At 36.4% G+C, this 22,540-nt stretch overlaps 1 protein-coding gene across 3 annotated transcripts in view; it reads left to right on the top strand.

Annotated features, from left to right (window-relative positions):
- Nucleotides 1–22,540, top strand: part of LOC142335219 (neuronal acetylcholine receptor subunit alpha-9-like) — a 133,570-nt gene that overhangs the window by 40,155 nt on the left and 70,875 nt on the right. Inside the window, exons 1-2 of one of the 3 annotated variants that reach the window (XM_075383615.1) lie at nt 19,848–19,864; nt 20,034–21,349. In XM_075383615.1, coding sequence (XP_075239730.1) covers nt 21,127–21,349 — 223 coding nt within the window. In that variant the 5' untranslated portion in view covers nt 19,848–19,864; nt 20,034–21,126. Of the gene's footprint in view, nt 1–19,480; nt 21,350–22,540 lie in introns of those variants that run through there. The other 2 variants (XM_075383614.1, XM_075383613.1) reach the window with 2 other exon arrangements.

Genomic DNA, 22,540 nt, shown 5'->3' with positions numbered 1-22,540 from the left:
AGTAATTACTAATGATGATAGCGAACTCAACTAGCTCAACCTTAAAACCTTATAATTCGGAGAACAAGTGTTGACAAACATTAATCGCAAGCGTGTCTGTTTTCAATGTTTAATTTATAAAACAAATATTTGTCAAAACTATAAAATTTCAGGACTGCATTGACGAGAGATTCCGGAATGACGAGAAAAAGAGTTATGTTTTAAGCTTTTCTCTGATAGATAGGAATAATTTTTCGTACGCTGAGTAGAAGCAATGTATATAAAAATTTTCAGCTCATTTAGATTGTAGGAAGCCAGAGAGTATCATATTGTACCATTTTCTTTGTTCTCTCAGATTTTATTAGTTTTTTGTGCTGTTAAAGCTGCTTGGTAACCAGTCTTCTTAACCAATACGAACGGTTACACAACTATACAATTCTCAGACACAAAATGATTTTTAAGAAACCTGTTTGGTGATGGCGAAATTGGAAGTTTCGGCAAATTGAATGATTAACTAGACATAAAATCATCAAGAAAACGTTTGACGTTGCAGTTTCTGAAGCATCTTGTTTTAGTGCCATACTTCGCGCAATTAGCTGAATATCTGAGGCAGCAGTTTTGACGAAAGCAGTATTCATATTTCAATTCCTTGTTTTTGCTTCGTTTTAACTACTTAAGGTCAAACGGAGTTTTCTTTTTCTTGTTTAATTTGATTACATTTTTTTGTTAAAAATTAAGAATTAAAGAAAACACGTTCGAAGAATATTTGAACCCGCTATGAAATTTCTCAATAAACCGTTTTAATCATCTCCAAAAATAAACTGAATACAAATTTATGGTTGTTTTTCACAAATCAGAGTGAGAGTTATAAGGTAATTTTCGCAAATTAAATTGGTACCAAATTTAAATCTGTGATTTTTCGGACCTGATAATGATAATGAAGGAAGCATCTTGAAGTGTTTTAGAATTGAATTTAGGAAATTATTAAACTTTCAGTCATGCATGAAAAGGGCTGCAAACGAATTTTTTGGACGTCACATAAAACACAAACGCCCCAGAAATCAGGCCACCTTTAAGCAAATAAATGTATTTTTCACATGCTAAATTGCATTTTAGGACTCAATTGTCTCAAGATAGAAAAAGATAAGCTAGGATAACTACGGTTGATCTTCGGGCCTTCTTCTTAACGCAATTTTTTATTCTAATTTAACTTTCTACTTTTAGTCTATATTATTCTCTTCGGATAAGCCTTTCCTTAGTTTCATTTTTCCTCAGTTCAAAGGATATCAAGTAGGACTCTACCGTGTAGTAAGGAGGGGTAAACCAGTTAGGCATACAAAACGGTTTGCAGTTACTCTGAAGTAATATCTCTGAAGGGCAATAGATCTCATGTTAAGGTTTCAAGTGGTTAATAATTGTCTGGTTGAACTCTCAAAAAAATGAAAAACTTTTCATCATCATCATCAATATTTAGTAGTCCTTAGGACTAATGCTTGGTTTGTTGCTATAACATGGTAGTCTTGGAAACTTCCATAACTATTTCTTAAACTACTTTTTTTTATTCTTTGCCATTAGTTCATAGTAAAGACTAGGGAATCTGGAAACGAACCTGATTACTCCTCTAATATAGAAAGTTTTGCTTCCAAGTATCATTAGTAAGAATAGTAGGTGGGCCTGGTGCATAATAACCCTCTCTGTTACTTAGCATTTAAGGCTTGTGAAGTTACCATTTCGATAACTTTTAGAATCTTTAGGTATTTTTTTTTTGTTCTGATTTGGGTTCGGAACACCCATTACAGATTTTCAATTGCTAGACAGTTTTTTATTTAACAGCTCTTATCTCTTAGACTTATTTGTTGAAATGGTTCTTCCCAAAAATAATGGTTTACTGCTTTTGCTTTACAAAACAATACATATCCCTTTTTTCATCAGTATAGGTGAAATATTGCATGTTGAAAGAAATGGCAAGATGAAATAAGAAGGTTGTCGGACGATAATTCTGGCATGAGTTTCCTGCACAATGCTTAATATTTAAGAGTTAAGACGCTTAATAGGTAGCTAATAAATAATAAGAAGCTTTTGGCCAAAAACTTGTGAGATGATGCTTTACCTACTGACATTTCTCGAGCAATTTGCGAATGTTTACATCTTAAAAATCAGTAAATATAAGTTTAAACTATGTGCCAGCAATTTCAGCAACGTTAGTGGATAAACCTCTAAAATCTGCTCTACTTTTAATTCTTGCGTTTTCCGCTGTTATTCTTTATGGAAAGTTTTTCTGATACATTGGATCATTTATTTGAGAGATATGGATCAATTTTCAACGGCTATTGATCAATGAAAAATTTATTTCTCCCCAGTTACTTTTTCAAAACGCTTCGTTTTGAGAAATGACAAAAATCTCTTTGCCAGGACCTTAAATTCGATTGATCGAAATTAAAGCAGCTTTTACTGGCACACTTCATTTCCAATAATAGTCGTGATAGTATTCATTGTTTATCGCACAATTTTGTTAATTCAGTTCGAATAATGTTTGCAAAACTGTTCAAGACAAGCAATAATTAGCGATTACAGGTTATGAATTTTGCTGCAAATTTTCGTTTCCTAATTTTTTTCAGAGTGTGTTGAGCCTAGAGATTTTAGTCGATTATAATAAACGTTAAGTTTCCAACAGTATATCTGACAACAATTTGCGTTTCTTGGTGTAGATCTGACATAATTTAGTATTTTTGAGCATATAGATGTTACATTATTTTAGCGCGTCTACACGCAGACCCTACATTAATTTTGCGTAGACCACTCTCTGTGAACCTCGAACTCCAGCATGCTTCTTGCCTTTTTCTGCCGATGTATCACAATACTAAAATTTTCACAAAAATGTTCTTTTTTGTTAAACTGACCTCACATCACGTATTGTAATTGCACTGAAATCTTCGGCGTTTCTAAACGTAGATCTTACATTGATGTTAATGAATTGTGTTGGGATTGGGGGGATGATTAGGACTATTTTGATTGTGTATTATTAAAGTAAAATTAAATTTGATTCGTTTTGTTTCGCTTGTTTGTTGCTATAAAAGGTTTTGAGAAGTCGACTACTTCCGTCAGGTTTTGACAATAATTGTGTTTTCGTTTTGCCGACTTTTTCGTTGAAATCGATCAAAATTCAACCTGTCCTTGACATCGCCGGCCCCATTTGCAGGATTGCAAAAATGAATAATACTGTTGGAGTAAGTGTTGAATCATCCATCCAGCTGAATAATAAAATAAATTCAAAATAAGGGTAATGGAAATACAAGGGTACAAACCTAATTGGGTGGTTCGTAAAAGCAATTCACCTAAAATAATAACGGAATTACCAAACGAAATAACGTAAATTGTCAAATGAGAGCCAGGGGTTTGAGACGAACCTCTTAGAATTAATGTCACTAAAAGGTTAACACGAGCGTGATTGATAAGAATTCGCCATATAACACAATCATTGGCAGTTGGAAAGCGTTATTTCATTATAATCAAAGTAATCGCGAATGTAGTCCAAAGTAATCGGGAATAAAACAAGGTAACACTTATGAAAGCGTATGAGACCAAAAAATTGCCAGCAATTGCTACAATGACGGTTTCACCATGAAATTATTTGAATTGGTGCAAAGGGAACAATAAGCTATAGTGTCGATGTATTGGTAAATTTGGGATCCAATGAACACAATCCGTTAACTGAATTTTTCATAGTAGAACTTATGGATTCGAAATTTAATCAGGAATCAATTTGCTTAACTTTACGACGGGCCTAATACGCTCACCGCTCGGGGTTTTCCGTTTGACTGATCGAATGATCCCATCCTCTCCAGGAAAAACTTGCGTTACCCGGGCAACAGGGCAAAGGCCTCGGGGGGCGAAGTCCTCAAGGATCCATACTAAGTCGTCCACTTTCAGATTCTTTGAACTTTTGTTCCATTTGGAACGAATTTGTTGGCCTGGAAGGTACTCTCGCAGAAATCGATTCCAGAAGTGAGCAGCTATTTGTTGCGATGTACGCCAAGCTTTTGAAATGTTCTTTTCGTCTCCAATAAAATCGCCAGGAGTCAAATTGAATTAAGACCTACCTAGAAGAAAGTGGTTTGGCGTAAGAGGTAAAGGATCATTTGTATCACTTGGAACGTTTGTTAGGGGCCTAGAGTTCATATTTGCTTCTATCTCACACGTAACTGTGCATAATATTTCATCGGTGAGGGTTCGTGACCCAATGACCTTATAGAGAGACAATTTGAAAATCTGCACTAATCGCTACCAGATTCCGCCGAAATGCGGGGCCGCTGGAGGGTTGAATTTCCATACAATTTCGACATTCATAAGGTGCAATTTTGCCGCAAATGATTTTGACGCTTTTAGGTTGGCGATGCTGGACTGGAGACTGTTGTTTGAACCAACGAATGATTTTCCGCCGTCTGAAATGAATTTGTTGGGTTTTCCTCTCCGGCTGACAAAACGTCTTATGCAATTAATTGTTGAGTCGGTGCTAAGGTCATTTGAAACCTCGAGATGGACTGCTCTGACAACTAGACATGTAAAAAGTAGTACGTAACGACTAGACAGCTTGCCATTGTTTTTAACAGGAAACAGTCCAATAAAATCAAGTCCAGTTGTTTCGAAGACGAATTGATTGTTTTTAGGCAACCTTTCCTGAGGCAAATCTGCCATTTTAGGAATGCTAACGTCTTGGATCATTCGGCGACAAGGAAGACAGTGTATAATGGTTTGTTTTACTACCGTTCGACATCGAAGTATCCAGTAATACTCCATTAGAATATTCCTAGTTTGTTCGGGACCACAGTGGCAGTTAAGTTCATGCGTATGCTGTATCAACAATCTAGTGGCAGTGTTATTGCCGTCGAGTATCAAGGGGTAACGAGAAGTCATCGAAAAGCTTGCTTTTGAAAAACGGCCTCTTGCTCGAAGTTGGTTGTTTTTGTCTATGAACGGGGATAGGAGTTTGAGTCTGCTAGAGCTGAATATATCATCAACTTTCTTCAAAGCAAAGAATTCTGTTTTGAAATCTTGTTTTCGGGTTGTTTGAATGATATGCAGATACGCTTTAGTGTAGTGGCCTAACTGAATGTTTTTACTACGCTTCTTGCATTTATTGGCAAAGAAGAAACAAAAGGCGATTACTCGTATTAATTTATTCCAACTGCTGAATCTCTTCAAATCGACAACAGTTTCTGTTACAGGTACTGAGGAAGGGAAAGATACTATCTTCTCATATTGCGATTCAAGAATCTCTTGTTTGGGCCAGTCTGATCTATGTTTACTCAAAAACGATGGTACTGAAATCCAACGAGATTCCGATGTCATCTGGTAAACACTATAACCTCGAGTTCCGTCATCTGCTGGGTTCGCTGCCGATGGAATGTACCTCCAATCAAAAGCAGATGAGACATCCAAAATTTTGGCCAAGCGATTAGCAATGAAAATTCTCTGTCGCATTTCAGGTGTTCGCAACCACTAGAGAACAGTTGTGCTGTCAGACCAAAATATGCTTTCGGCGAAATCTATATCTTGTTCTTCATTAACAAATTGTGCAAGTTGGGCACTGTACACAGCTGCTTGCAATTTTAAATTTGGAATGGTCATGTTTCTCAGCGGGGCTACACGAGCTTTTCCTAAAACGAATCTAACGTCTATTGACTGATCGGAGTACTCAACCCTGATATAGCAGTCGGCTCACAGAGCAAACTCGGAAGCATCAGTAAACGGATGAAGTTGAATTGACCGGATAGGCTTGTCTAGAAAGTAGTTTCTGGGTATTTGTAGGTCCTTATAGTTGGTGATTTCATCCCTTAAACTGACAAAATCTGGAAAATTTTGAACAAGAAGTGGCTTATCCCATTTCGGTCCTTGATTCCAAGCAGCCTGTAAAACTTTCCGCAGTCGAATAGTTAAAGGAGCAGTAAAGCAAAGTGGATCAAATAGAGACGCTACAAATCTCAGTAATTTTCTCTGAGTTATACCCTCAATGAAATTGATTTTTCGGAAGAGCTTAGTTTCAATCATATAGCAATCAGTTATTGGGTTCCATGGTAATCCAAGTACCTTCTGATTTTGAGGCTGAACTTTTGATGGGTCCAATCTTTTGCCAGGCTCTTGAGTTTCAAGGAACTCAGAACTGTTAGAATTCCATTTGGTGAGGTTGAAACCTCCTCTTGATAAGGTTGCTCTCATTTCACGTAGTTTTCTTTGTGCCTTTTCTACTGAGTCAGTAGCAACATAGAGGTAGTCCATGTAGACGATGCGTTCAATGTATTTTATGACATCTGGAAACTGTTCACAACTGTCACGAGCTGATTTTCTCAGTGCATATGATGCAATGCAAGGCGAGTCCATAGCGCCAAAAATATGGCTTGTGTACTCGTATACTCGTATGTATCAACGCGACCATCATTAATCCAGAAAAAACGAAGAAATTTTTGATCTTCAGGAGTTACTTTGAACTGCATGAACATCTGTTCAATGTCTGCAGATAATGCAATGTTGTCTTCTCTGAATCGCAGAATAACGCCGGTAAGGTTTCTATGCAGATCTGGTCCTTTCAGTAAGTTCGAATTCAGGGACTGACCTTGAAAAACACTTAACGCATTGGCTACGCGCCGCATTTTACCGGGCTTGTTCTCGTTGGTTACTGGATGGTGAAGCAAGAAAGAAGCAATCGAATCCGAGTCCTCGGTATCCGAATCATCTTTAGCGACATATCCGTTTAGTAGATCCTTCTCAAGCGTTTCTTCGTACATTTGTTTCAGCTGTGGGTTTTGTGATAGTTTGTCGTTCAATTGGTAAAGTTGCTTCTCAGCGAGCCATCTGTTGTTGGGAAGTTTTGCATTTTCCTTCCAGAGGAGACCAACTTGATAGTGTCCGTCAATGACTTGTGTTGTGTTCTCCATATTTCAAAGGCTCTTTTATCATTTTTGGACATTGCCTTTTTGGGTGACGCTATGCCTAAATTTTCGATTTTCATCCGATCTGATACCATTTTGAACATTTGTTCATCCATATTAGGGTGGCTATTCAACTAAGTGAATTGTACGGGTTATGTTTCGTCTAGTGCCAAATCTGTCTTTCCTGCACATGTCCAACCTAGCTGGGTCTCTACTCGCCAAGGAGCATTCTTGGGTCCTTTCACTTTTTGCTTGTAGTGAATGAGATCAAGATTATCTATTCCAAGGATTATTGAGACAGAGTTATTCCCAATCTCAGGAAAACTGATATGACTGAGGTGTTCGAACGATGCACAGAGTTGTTTCAATTTTTCTGTATCGACAGGGGACATATTCAGATTCGGGACAGCAATTACGTCAGTTAGAAGGAAGTTTTGCTGATCAGACTGCAGTGGCTTAATGTAAACTTTTACAGGAGCGCAGTTAATTTCTTTTGTCATGTGGTATCCACTTGGCATTTTTCCAACGAATTCCGTGTCAATGTTTAGCTCTGAGGCTGCTGACTTAAGCAATAAGCTCTGACAGCTACCTTTGTCTAAATAAGCATATGTATTTAAGGTCTTTTCACCATTTTTCACTTGCACAGGAACTACGGCGACTTGACCTGGTCCTTGTAAATGGACTGCTTTAACGTTAGTTTTCTTAGAGCCAGGATTTATATCAAAACTATCATGAAGCAGAATGTGGTGCTTTTTTCCACAATTGTTATTACGTGAGACGTTTTTTGAGGGGCACTTGTCGACGTGGTAACTTCCAAAACAGTTAAAACACAACTTAGGTTTTCTTATGTGGTCTCTTCGAATGCTGGGTGGAAGAGACTGGAAATGCGTGCATTTATACAAGAAGTGACGATTTTCCTTGCTGGGGCATGGCTTGATTGCTGTCTGTTTGTTTTCAGACTGCAAGTAATTACTTACGTTGTTTCAAAATTGCCTCTGGTAACTATTTTTCTTGTCATTGGTAGCGTTATTATATCCGCTAAAAAAATTTGGTTTCCCAGGTGTTTTGAAGTTGTTTTGCGTAACGTGATTTATAGAGTTCAAATCATTACATGCTTTAGAGAAATTGAGAAGCCACTCAGATAGTGTTTGGAGAGACGGTTGTTGATAGTTTTTCTCCAAAACAAATTTGTTCCACTCGAGCCGTACAGGGTTGGGAAGCTATGCGAGTCCAACGTTCAAGTTAGTTGTTGAATGTAGATCGTGAATGAAACCTAGCTGGTCCACCATTGTTGAAAGGAAAGAAGAGAACTGTGTGTAGCTTTCTGGATGAGCTATGTTTGGGGCTTCGAAACTTGAGAGCTTTTCGAGAAATGCGTTTACTATTCGTTTTGGGTTACCAAAAAGATCTTGGATGCGATTTATTGCTGAAACGTATAGGTCACCGTTGCAACCATAACCGTCCACAAGGGCATTGGCTTCGCCGGTTAAAAGCGACTGTAAATGAATCATTTTTTCGGGTGATGTCATTGGAGCTCGGTCAATAGTAGCTTGAAATGTGCTGAACCATTTCATCCAACTCAAGGATCACCATTGAAATGATCGGCATTTAATTTTGGTACAGATTTCTGGAAACACGTGGACATCGATACTGATTGTCCAGAAAATTGTGGCATTTGTGAAACAGTAGGTTGTGAGAAACTACTGAAAGTTGATAAATTGGATGGATTAGGGTAGTTTTGACAGAGAGATGTGACATTTGTTGACGAATATCTGACTGGAACTTTCACGAAAGATGGTTGAGATGTGCTAAAGGGAGCAGTTGACGATCTCAAAAAGGAAGACGTTGTGTGGTCATTGTAAGTTGAACCACCGGGTGCAGTACAACTTGAACTAACGGCAAAAGAGCTTCCAGCGGGCGCTGAAGCGGAATTAAATGAATGAGTTTGTTCATAACGGAGTCGTCGCAAAAAAAATTGAGCCCAGGCTGTTGTTGTTGATGTGGCATTATATTGTCATCATAGACGATGGTTTTCTTGGAGTCTGGATCTGAAGCAGTCATTTCTTGCTGGTTTCTTGTGTTTACCTCTTTAACTTGTTCTCTTAGCAACGTGAAAGTCCTTTTTATGTCTATTTTTAGCCGACTGAAGTCTCTGGACATCTGATCTTGTTCATCAAGTTCAACAAAATTTAGCAGTTCAAAAATTATGGTTTCAAGTTTCTGTTGCATTGCTCTTATGTCTTCTTTCATTTCGTTTAAACTTTCCAAATCGTCCGAAGCTTCAATTTCAGAAAGCATGTAGTCAATATGAAGCATTATGTCATTTTCAATCATTAGTTTTGACGTTTCTAATCGCTTCTCTTCATTTGACTTGATTGCTGTTGAGGTACCAATGGATTGTTGAGTTAACATTGTTTCATCTAAGGAGTCGGATGAATTAGTACTCATTTTGGGCACTGTATTGTTTGAGGTTGACCGCGTCTCAACCATTAATGAGAAATCAGAGTTGTGTAGACAAACCGAGTAGAGCCAGAAATGTTTTGGTGGTTACAGTAGTTTTTTGATACCGCAAGAAGCCAACAATACCTATGAAAATCAATGCCTAACAAGTGTTAGAGCCAACCAATACCTACAAAATAGCAATACCTACCACAAGCCGGAACCTATTACTACCTACAAAACCATTACTTACCAAATACCGGAACCTAACAATACCTCCCAAAGGCCAAAACCTACCAATAACTACCAAAACCAATACCTACTAAATACTGGAACCTACCAATACCTACAAAACCATTACCTACCAATTACCGGAACCTACCAATACCTACCAAAAGACGGAACCTACCGATACCTACCAAAGCCAATTCATACCAAAAGCCTATAGATACCAAATACCTGAACCTACCTCTACCTACCGAACGACAGATACTATCAATAGGGCCTGCTAGAAAGGGACCTCGGGTCGGGTAAAACTCTAGAAGATCTGGAAAGAAGGCGTTGCGTTGGTGAAACGATCAACCAGAAGGGGGTCCTCGGGGTGGGTAAAAACCCAGAAGAACCGAAAAGCAAGTGGGAGGTTGGGGAAGCGATCAACCAGAAGGGGGTCCTCGGGGTGGGTAAAACCCCAGAAGAACCGAAAAGCAGGTGGGGGGTTGGGGAAACGACCAACCAGAAGGGGGTCCTCGGGGTGGGTAAAACCCCAGAAGAGCCGAAAAGTAAGTGGGAGGTTGGGGAAGCGACAAACCAGAAGGGGGTCCTCGGGGTGGGTAAAACCCCAGAAGAACCGAAAAGCAAGTGGGGGTTGGGGAAACGACCAACTAGAAGGGGGTCCTCGGGGTGGGTAAAACCCCAGAAGAACCGAAAAGCAAGTGGGGGGGGGGGGGGGGTTGGGGAAACGACCAACTAGAAGGGGGTCCTCGGGGTGGGTAAAACCCCAGAAGAACCGAAAAGCAAGTGGGGGTTGGGGAAGCGACCAACCAGAAGGGGGTCCTCGGGGTGGGTAAAACCCTAGAAGAACCGAAAAGCAATAAGAGAAATTAAATATCGATAAAATTCTGAATGTTGCAATCTTTATCTTTGTCTTTTTGTGTCTTTTTGTGTAGTTACCCCACCATAGTATGATTGTTTTTGAACAAGTCTAATTTCTGAGTTTTGGATATTCTGAAACATTGAAAAAAATCATGGTGCACATCGGCTTAGCTCATTGGAGAATGTATGTTTTTTTAAAACAATACTTAGCTTTAGGTGTGGTTTCGAAGCTGTTGTGTTGGGTGCCAAAAATGTTAATGAATTGTGTTGGGATTGGGGGGATGCTTAGGACTATTTTGATTGTGTATTATAAAAGTGAAATTAAATTTGATTCGTTTTGTTTCGCTTGTTTGTTGCTATAAAATGTTTTGAGAAGTCGACTAATTCCGTCAGGTTTTGACAATAATTGTGTTTTCGTTTTGCCGGCTTTTTCGTTGAAATCGATCAAAAGTCAACCTGTCCTTGACAATTGGTTTGGCTTTTCCAATTGCAGGTATCTCTAAATTTTGTGTCGCTTATAGGCATAGATGTTATATAAAGTTAACGTTCAAAAATTAGCTTTGGAGTTGGTTAGTTTAAGGTTTAATTCAGGGTTGATTATACATAAATTCGAGGTCTCTGTTTTAGCGTTCATTTAAATTTTCGACCACATAAGGTGGCGTTCAATTTAACTATTTTCAACGCTTAACTTTTTACAATAATCTTACATAAATTATTTATCTTTGCGATGATCTTGCGATTATTCAGTTCTGAATTGTTGCTTTCAGTGGAATTTATGGGTTCCATATTCACTTGTTGGGTTTCTTTGAATAAAAAATTGATTTTCATTTATAGACGTTTTCAGATTAAAATTCATCTGCTGATTTTGAATGAGATATGTCGAGGTTTCTTGTTTAACTTAGCCCCAACAGCACTGTTGTCAAAAGCATTCACAAAATGAAATATCAAATTTTTAAAGATTCTCCAGCGAAAATATTTTGCTACCGAGTTTAGAGTCGCAAAACTAATTGTTTTAATAACGATAAATAATGTATCAGCAAGAAACTTTGGTGTAGTTTTGATAGATAAAAAGGATCCATTTTTCGGAATGTTTTTATTGTATTTCAAAAAAAAACATTTTTCTCATTTGCAATGAAAGTTTATTGGAAAAATTTTCAGTGTCTGTTTGCAGACTGAAAAGCAAAGTACCTCACATGGTGCACCTTTCTTGTTGTTTCACATAATGTATACACTAGAAAAAGCTTAAAAACAGTTTCATTGGACTTGAACAAATCATTAACGCAATTAAAACTATAAACTTTATTAATTTGGCTAAGTTTAATAGCAAAAACATCAAACACTCATAATGAATTAGATTTGTCATTTTGAACCCGTTTCTGACCAAAACATATAGTCAACGGGGCAACTCAATTGCAGATTTGGTAGGTTTTGCGCAATTCGTTGACCTCGTTGAAGTTTTTTTTGCGAAGAACTTTCAATGGTTAAACGGGAAGGAGAACAACAAAAAAGCTAATTTCAATTTTTTTGGAGAAACCATCCCTTTTTGTGTTGGATGATGCAACTTACACATAAAAAAAAATATGAAAGCTAAATTAGACACTGATATATTTATGATCAATGCTTAAATTTTTTTTTGAACTCAAGCATCGTCAACGCTACTTTAGACGCTAGAATATGTAGGATCAAATCTCAAAATTAAGCGTCAAGTTTTTTGTAAGCTCTAAGCTTAGAAACGCCAAAATTGTTGTCTAAATTTAGAAACGCAAAATAGTATAAAAATCTACGCTTAAAAACGCCGAAAAATATTTGATCGACGCTCAGAAACGCAAGATTATAAAATTTCTATGCTTAGAAAACCAAAATTAATTGAAAACTGCGCTTAGAGACGGCGATATTTTCTTTTTCGTTCAGCGTAATTCTTATAAAAATTCAACGCATTCACCGTCAATGTTACATAGTTTTGCGTTTTTTAGCGTTGACACCTCCACCCGGGAAGGTAACGATATAGCACAAAAAATACGTTCATTAACTTGATAAAATTGTAAAAGTGTTCTAAAATACAGAAATGGTGTTAAGTTTGTGGACATATAGACAGATTCTTCTCCGGAACGTTTTTCCTAAATAAAATGTTTCTAAGTAAAATATTCCTAAGTATTCCTCAGTAAAACATATTCCTAAGTAAAATATGACAGCGATTCCTATGAAAAACTTTCGAAAAATTTTGTTAGAAATTGGTTTTGTACTTTAAAACAAAGAGGGGAAAACAAGATGACGCCTGATGACGCCAATTTTAAGTTGATATGAACAGTTGTCAACTGTTTTTTGTTCCGACCCCTCTTGAGGGGGGAGGAACTATATACTCAAATGGGTTTTTTTTGTTCAGTCATTTTTGGCCGATCGATATATTCATCGTAGAGAGTTGAGACTGGTATCATTAGAAAGCTTGTCCAGCGTAGAATATGGAATTAAATAAGATTTTGATTTTCTTTTTTGACAGGGAGATATTTTTGACAAAAATATCGCCAATTTTGATAAAATTTATTAAGATTTTTCATGAAAATGTTGTTTATTTTACGTTTAAAGACCAAATACATTGTCGGCCATTTTCATAGATTTTTTTTGTCAAAAATTCCGGCTAAAAATTTCACAAAATTCAGACTTTTTCATTAAAAACAGCACGAAATAAGTTCCTTTAGTCCACTATGAGTAAATTTGCAGGAAGTGCAAACCCAAACACCACTAACACAATCTTTGTAGACTGAAAAGGGGGCTAATTCCACTTCAAATTCCGTTCAGAGAGCTCTGTAAATGAAAATTTGCCGTTTTTTGCCAACTTTATTCGTTGATTATCAAAAACGCAGCATTTACTTTTGATTTTTTAACAAACAAAATATCTATATCAATGACATTCCAAAACTTAAATATTCCTAATGGACAATCAACTCTAGCAGGACTAGTTCTGTACCAATCTTGGACCGTTACAATCCAAAAATAATTCGGATTGTCATCAGTCGGTTTTTTTGTAAAAAAAATTCGATCTTTTTTATATTAATTAAATACCGAACATTTCAAATCAAAGCTCACTAGTGGTAGGTCCTATTGGCTTCCTAATTAGCTCCAAATAACTTCATCTAGTTGATTGCTTGAAAGCTTATTGTCGTTTTGACTATCAAAATGTATGAGTTTCAAATAAAAAATGGATTATTGAACTTTGCCTCCATTTTTCTCTTAATTTGGTCAGTTTTTGGCTTAGTGTCAGCAATCAACGAGTGCTCTTTCTTTCTGCTGAATTCAAATTTAGTGTTTAATGCGGTTTTACGCCTTAAGTTGTTGTGTTCTGGCTTTGACAACACTAGATTTCACAATTTTTTTTTTAATTTTAGTTATTTGCAAATTTTTCATGTTTTCTAGTTTTGCCAAATTATCACGTTATTGTCAAGTCATATATTGCATTTGCGTTCAAAATATTGCACAGTTGATAATTTTTAAATTCTTAAAGATATAGATTGCGGTTCTTTACCGCTTCGGCAATACCTTCTCGAAGAGTTTAGTTGAACTTTTTAATTTTGTCTTTAACTGTCGTTTTTACTTTGTCTTTTTAGTCTTATTCAATTTCCTGTTCAATGACCCGGTTTTTTTGGCTTTTCCTGGAAGATTGGATGAGTCGATTTTCTGATTTTAGAAGATAGATAATGGCTTTCATGACGTTGAAAACAATTGTTTTCCAAAATGAAAAAAAAAAAACATTTCAACTTCGCAATTTTGTTCCTTCTATTGTCTGTTTGTTACCTGGTCTCGTTAATTAAAGGTTAAAGATGACATTATTTTTGTCAGGGAAAGGTGTCAAAAGGGATTGAAGTCAAAAATCTAATGTTTTTAAAGAATTCGTTATCACTTTACTGGCTTCGACACTGGTTTTTCACAAAAAAGTAAAATAATTTTTGATTTTTTGTCATAATTGACGTTCTTTTGTAGACGTAAAACATAATCTGGATAATTGCAGGTCTCCAGGGCTTCCTTTGGAAGAATGGACCAACCTATTCAAATTTTTCATTTTGTAATTAATGGCTTTCAAATCTTTGGAAAAATTTTTTTTTAGAAAAAAAACAAGTATTACATAATTTTGCATTTTTTCTCTAATTGTTGCTTTTTTTCATTAATAAGCGGCCTCATAATACATTATCGGTGTTGGATAAAGGTGCAATCAAACATATTTTGGGGGCCAAAGTATGGCTTTACGGCTTCCAAAGCTTTTTCTGGCAAGTTTTAATTGATTTTTAGTTTGTTGTCTATTTGTTGTTCCTTTTGTAACTGCATAGAAAATTGAATACCAAGAGTTCTTAATTCCCTTCTATAAAAGCATTTGTAATTGCAAACATAGGGGATATTTTAGTTGATTCCTAATGGTTTTCATTACTTCGAAATTAATTGATTTTAAAAAAAATCTGCGAATTGTTTTACTTTAAAGTTGCTGTTCTTTTTTGTCTAATCGTTACCAAGCTTTATTATAAACTGGTGAATAACCATTTTTTCTGGTGAACTACAAGTTTGTTTGTTTTTTTCAGTTTCATCTGACGCTATTTTGACTTTGTTATTAAGTTTTTTTTTAAACGGACATAAATTTTTTAATTTTTTGATGTACTTATTGTTTGTTGTTGTTGTTTGATTTTGCCGTTCGCCTTCGCTCGCTTTCTTAATATCGGCATATCTCATCAATCTAAGGCATCATTTTTTACTCCACTGAGTTATTTGCTTTGGAGGCTGTCTTTTCGTTCATACACCAGTTTTTTTTTTGAAAAATATTTGAATTTTTTGTGTTTTTCTATCTGTTCCTCATTTGGCAGACAATTATGCCAAAATTGTGGATGAGCGGGGTCGGACCTTATGTGCGATCGCACATTACCGAGCCGCGTTGTTAATATAAAAGATTATAGGCTTTCATGTAAATGATATCTCAATTAATTCTTGAGGTTGACTTTTGCAATACACGACGGAGAGAACGTAAAGCCATTCGAGTTGAAAATGATTTGATCTGAGTTTAAAATGTTTATGAAAATTTTATATTCTAGCCAACATCACGCTTGGCTATCATAAATCTGATTATTTCAGTGTGGCGAGATAAATGTGATTACCCTTCAGTTATCTCTGCTGCATTCAATCAACTGTTCTGGTAATGTCAATTTTTAAAAACCTTTTTGGAAAAGTGACCCATTCAAGGATCGTTTTTTTTACATATGAACACGCGTTCTTGTAATTATGAAATTTGACCCAGAAGAATATCTCTCCAATGTAATTGCGTCTGTGTCAGGACAAAATACAAAACACCCAATGCCACAATACCCATTGTACCAAAATACCCAGTTATACACAATAATTTTCTTATTGTTAAATTAATTAAGATAAAACATGTCTTTAATACCAACTTTGTTAATTATTAATCGATTTGTTGACTGAAAAGATCAAAAAGAATAAGTAGGATATTATATGGCGTTTGGTATATGGGCACATTGGGTGTTTAGCATACTGGGTGTTTTGACGTTTTTCTATTTCTGGCGTTTTTTTCTTATAAGAAATAAAGAGTGAGTCAATTTTTTCACAACTTGAACCCAAATAGTTTCATTGATTTATCGCACCGTTTGTCTTTCTCCAGGCACGTCCTGTAGAGCAACTGTTTGTGTAGAAGGCAGCAAACCTGTCAATGTATTCACAAAATCTGTCAATTTTGACTCTTGCAATTACCATAAATTGCCTTTTCCCACCTACCCTATCCCATTAGTCGCCCACCCAACTTCACTGATTACGCCAAAACCTAGCCGACACGTCATTTTTTGCGACTACTTTTCCCGCGTTAGAGCGAATACTTCCTCTATTACCGCACCTCTCTCCCACCGCCCTCTGTACTATTGAAAGAAAAAAAACACTTCAAGACCCGGTCCACAGAAAAAATTTAAGTTCAACAGCGACAATCGTTTAAAAATTAGAAAATTCGCAGCAATTTTGCAAAATTTTGCGGTAAATGCGATGAACGTGTTGAAGTTAAGTAAGATAACGTAAATTATGTAAAACAGACGCTTGGACTTCTGTCTCTGCAACTCGAACCACGTACTGACCTCCCTTAATGCTTGTCGCACTTTCTACCCGGACTGAGCTCATGTTTTTTCAGCGCTGAATCATACCAAAATTTATTCCCTATTTTAATGTGTCAATAAATTTACAGTGATCAGGGTAAAAAATCAGGACAACCTAGTTTCTCTGAATTTTTTCTGAACTATATGCCAAAATCACACTGTGGCATAACTTCACAGAAAACAACATCAGCCTGGAAAAAAGTTATCGGAAACAAGCTCCGCATGTAATTAGTCTGAATTAACTGTGAGAGTTACAATAAACAAATAGTCAATCCAATAAACACTCAGTCCAATTAGTTCTCTTAAAAGCACTCAGCCCAACCAACCACTACGAAACACCCCCCCCCCCCCTCCCTCTCCCCTCTCCCCGCCACCACCGAACACCACAAGGCGGTTTCGTCATGATCGGACTTTTTTTATAGTCTTCGGAAATTTCAGTTTCATGTGATTTTTTTTTCTGATCATGGTAAACATCAAGTTTTAATCGGTCCAGTAAAATATGATTTAAAATTTTGTTTGAATTCATCATAAATGCGCATGAATGGACTGCATATAAACTGATTCAGAACTGAGGTTTCCAGTTACTATGTGAATGTTAAGATTCAGCTCTGAAATGTCCTGAGACTCGAGTCCAGGTACCACTATAGCACCCTACCTTAGTTTTCCTATTAACTGCGTTCTTTATAAATCGGACTGAATAAGGCGTATCTTAGATAGTGGTAAGAAGGTTGAAAACGTTGCATGCGCTGATTTTTTGAAACATCAGGCATAAGTTTTTGCGGAGAAATGGGTTATTTCAAATTCCCTCCCCATAGCTATTAGCTACATCCCCTGCCGTTTCCTCGATTTGACTCAGAAAAGGGGATATTCTAATGATGAACTATATAAAAAAGATAAATATTTTCACAGAAAGTACCCTTGGTTGAAAATGGAGTTGCAAATAGTGTTGAAGAAATTGTTTTTAATTACAAGCTTTCAAAACAATTTATTATGATGATTATTACCGTAATAATAAATCTGATGTCGATGTAAAGTAACATGCTTAATTAAGTAAAGTAGCCAACAAACGCACAAACAAACAAACACACACACTCATACACACACAAACACACACACACACACACACACACACACTCACACACAAACACACACACATAAAAAACAAACACCACACACACACACACACACACACACACACACACACACACACACACACACACACACACACACACACATATATATATATATATATATATATATATATATATATACGCACACACACACACACACAAACAAACAAACACACACATACATACAGACAAACACCCACACACATACACTCACGCACACACGCACATACACAAACACGCACACAAACAAATACACAAACACGCACACACACATACACACACAAAGACACTCATACACACACCCAAACATGTACATATAATACACGCACCCACGGACAAACAGAAACTTCTTAGGAAATATCGCCCAGAACTCTGGCTGCTGTGTACTAAAATTGCCACATTTCTCGAGCTGAAGGAAATACAGAAGCTTCATACCTCACCAATAAAAAAGTTATGCCATCTAAACGCGACATCGGTTAGAATATTAAATTGCGCATATTGAATTGCATTTAAATTCTGCGCATACGCCACTTTGGTGCTTAATTTCATTACCATTGGATGGGGTTTGGACCCTCTCGGAAGAGGGGGAGAACATGCCACCACTCGAATAACTGACATGTGCTTAACTCTTACCATCCACTTGACTTCACAAAGAATAGTGCACAGTGTGTACAATACATGCACACGCATATAGACATGTGACAAATGTTTGACTATTCGATGGGCACTTTTGGTACTAATTAGATTAACAACACCTGGACGCGTATTTCATCTCACAACTTTTAACCAGTGATGATATTTGTTTGTGATCAATTGCGTCTCTCTTTTGAAAAAATCAGGTATGGTCTTACCAAGATAATGTTAAATTTAATTCAGAAGTATTGACCTCAGCATAATTTTAGTTAATCACAAAACACCTTTCATACCCCTCATTGAAAACCTGTTTGGATGCGGTGGTGTTGGTATATGGGGCAAGGGAGGGGAGAGGGTGAGGGGAGGCAAAATTTTGTTGAAACGCAAAATTTAGCAACTGAGAAAAATTGTGTTTGCGATTTCAAACAAATTACATTTTCAGTTTCATTAATTAATGAATCGCCAAATTGAGTTTGAACAGCTAGCTCAATTCATCAGCTCAGTGAAAACAAAAAACAGAATATTTTTACACCAGACAACAATCCAAAATGTGTAACAGACAGTCTTGTCATACTAAGAACAACGTTGTGGTGAGGGGGGGGGGGGGGGGGGGGGGGTTATAAATTTATTGATTTTTGTCTCACACGGAGATGAATGAGAAAGCTAAAGAACTCAAGTTCATAGTTGAGCTGAGTTCATTTCTATGAACGCGAGTGATCACTGTCACAACTTTGATAAAAAGTTGTTCAGATAATTATTTACAAGTACTTAGATCTCTCTCTATAATCCGAAATCTAGTTCGTCAGCTAGAAACGAATTCATATTTCTTGAATTAATAAATGATGAAAAATTTGAATTATGTACGTAATTTTATCCATTTCCTTTATTGTACTCTCTATCTTTTACATTTACAAATGGCTATTAAAGACTAAGATTTGTTTAGTTTAATTTTCTACATTTTTAAAGTACCCCCTCCTACGGTGAGGAAAAATCGCGTCTGTCTTTATATCTGGTGTAATTTAAGTGGTCATTATTTTTGCATATAGCCGCAACTTTCTTATTCCGTATCTTTCTTTATACCTGTTTTCTCTCTCTCTCTCTCTCTCTCTCTCTCTCTCTCTCTCTCTCTCTCTCTCTCTCTCTCTCTGTATCATTCATGCTTTAATGTATTCCCTGATCCAATAGTGGATTTGCGTGCGTTTCGCTTCCTGAGTGGTCAAAATGGAAGTCATTCATACAAATTTAACTTCTTTTGTGTGGCTTGTTATCTCACTATTTATTTTCTAATCACTCTATACCTTTTTCAAGACCAAATAAATATCTTTTTCATTTCACCCTTTCTGTCTCTCTTTATTTACTCTTTGTCCTAGAGAAAACTAGCCATTTTTTTATCCAAAGAGTTGCACTAAAATTGAATCATTCTCAATTCAAAACGGCTTATCGTAAACGAAAAAAAAAACAAAGATTTGAATTCAAAAAATCATAAATCCTCAAATTAAGATCAAACTTCATCCTTTAGCGGACATTTTAACAAATTGTTTGTTTGTTTTTTTTCCTCGAAAAATCTTTGAATATCATATTGTCTTGAAAAAATTCAAAAAGTTAAGAAATAAGTAAGAGTCAAAATTACGTAACGCAATTGTTATTACTTGAGTATGTGTCATAACGAAGGTTAAAATTGATTAGCTTTTATTGCGTCGTTTTAGAAGGAGGAACGTTGCGGCTGATCCAGTTTGGTGGTGATTATCTGTTTTTTGCGCTAGTCAGATGCCAGGTACCTTTGTTTATCTGTTTGTTCGGAATATTTACTGGATACTTCCTTTGGAACAGCAGCATTTAACGGAATAGAAATTGAAAGCAAATTTGTCTAATCTCATAATTCCCTGAACAAATAGCTGTCCCTACCCTAGTCCCCCGATTGCTTACTCTGATTTGATTTATTCTTTTATCAGTACTGCGCACAGGTAGTTAGTTAGTCCTACCATATTGGTTATAAATCATAACGAATATTAAGTAAACACAAATTACAATCTAGTTTTGGTCGCCGCTTTTCTGCTACGTAAATATAAATACACATGAGATTGTGTTAAAAGCAGCCAAGCAGAGGTAACGAACAAAAGCCATTTGCCTATGAAATGACCCCTTGGGGGTAACGTTTTAATCTAAATTTGTTAATGCATTTTGCATCATAGAATCTAATCAGAGCTCTTCTTCAATATTAAGATACCCTAATTGTGTGCATATGTCTATGTTTTGCGTTTTGTCGACAAGTTATATCCCCCCGAAGAATTGTTTGTACTTACGAGCCTCCGGATCTAAAACTGTGGCTATTGTGGGTACGCTCTAATCTACATTTATCCGTTGTGGTGACCTGTTTGATAACTCGCGGAGGGATTTAGAACAAAGTGGATTTTTTAACGACAACATTCGTAATATTAAACTTACTGCTTTACATGCTTCAATTATCTAGTACCAATTAGGCCCCTCCTATTTTATCTTTTCCTCTCAAGAAGAAATAAAATGTCTTCAGTTTCGTGTAAAGTGGATGTGATATTTTAATTAAACAACGACAACCCCTGCAATACTAATTAGCAGTGATAGCTCCGTTTACTAACTAAGTTAAGTAAGTTATCAATGTTGTGCTATTTTTGAACACAACCTTATTGAGTTATACTCAAGTTACCTTTCCCTCTTATTATGATTCCCGAACACTGCCTGATTTTATTAAATTTTGTCCTTTGTTGAATATTGGCCAAATTATTTGTCTTATTCGCTGTTAAAGTGCAACAACAGGCAATCATGAACCCTGTTACCCTTTTTACCTGTTCTGTATCAGTCCTACTGCTCAGCAGCTGTTACGTCACGTGGTCTATTGCTGAGTCGGTGGACCGGATGGGTTCCTACAGGGGTGCAGATTTGATGAGACAGATCCTGTCTAATTCCTCCAAACATCTTAGGCCGGTGAATGATGCCTCCCGGAGTACAGAAGTGCAGTTCAGACTATCGCTTTATCAAATATTAGGTTAGCTCTCCATCTGTTTGGTGGTGATTACCTGTTTTTATGCCAGTCAGATACCAGGTCTTCTTGTTTACCCGTTTTTTTTCTTCAAATTATTCACTGATACCCCGTTGGAGTTCAGTTTCAAACATTTTGGTTGTCATGTTGGATAGCAATCCTGCTCTTAAACTGTGATAACATTTCAATTTCTCTCCGTCTTTCCAAGCAGATACACTCATTCATAGTTACTGATGAATAGACATCAGATGAGAAACATACCAAGCTGGGCTTCATTCATATTTGCGCGCGCGAGGACAGGTTCCGAGGGCGAGCTCCGGGCATTACTTCTTTTGATTAAACTAAAGTCTGTTGATGATATAACTTGATCGACTCAAAGTGTAATCGTAAGATTGAACGACTCACTAAGTAATGGACAGGTAAATTTATCTGATTAAGTGTGCAGGTAAGGCCATATGCAGGTAAAATTTAGCTGCACAAATTCCTCCAAATTTGATTACCTGCACACCGTTCAGGTAAATTACCTGCACTGTTTTGCTGTTTTAATGGATAAATTTGATGCAAGAAATCTCTAGAAAAACTGCACTTTTAAATTATCTTTTTGGACGGGAAAAACGTTCTCAAGAAGCTTTTATATGATTTTTCCAAGCTAAAAAGACCTGAACCGTAAAAAATTTTAAATTTTTATTATTGAACTCCTTCTTTGACAGGTTAGAAAATTCTAATTGTGCTCTGGGAATCTTGTAGTGAACAGGCATTTTTTATTTAAAATAACAAAATCACTGATAAAAAGTAATAAAAAAGTTTTGAAAACCAAATGGAAAAATTTTTGTGCTCACAGTCTGAAAAAATACTTAAACTAATCAAACCATGAGTGCCAAGCTCACATTGCTCTCTTGAAAAATTTCAGTGCCCAAATAAAAGCTTCTAAAAACTGCTATGAAGTAAAATCTTTTATATGAGGTCTTCTGTAATCAAAGTGCGCTCAAGAAGTTGGATTTTGAATGCTACCAAATTTGGTTCAAACTAACAAACAATTTCATGAAGCCAGTGGTTACATCAAACATCTCAATTCAAGGTGGGGGGATTTTGACTAGGAAATTGTTCAAGATGCGGATGATTATACAATTAAGAAGTCAATTAAAAAAAATTACACAGTGTTTAGACCATCTAATCAATTTCATAATAGGTATCAAT

Source organism: Convolutriloba macropyga, chromosome 2 (genome assembly GCF_964194025.1).
Source record: "Convolutriloba macropyga chromosome 2, txConMacr16.3, whole genome shotgun sequence".
NCBI classification, from domain to species: Eukaryota; Metazoa; Xenacoelomorpha; order Acoela; family Convolutidae; genus Convolutriloba; species Convolutriloba macropyga.
Note: the sequence above shows the minus strand (reverse complement) of the source record. Positions and strands in the feature narration are given on the sequence as shown.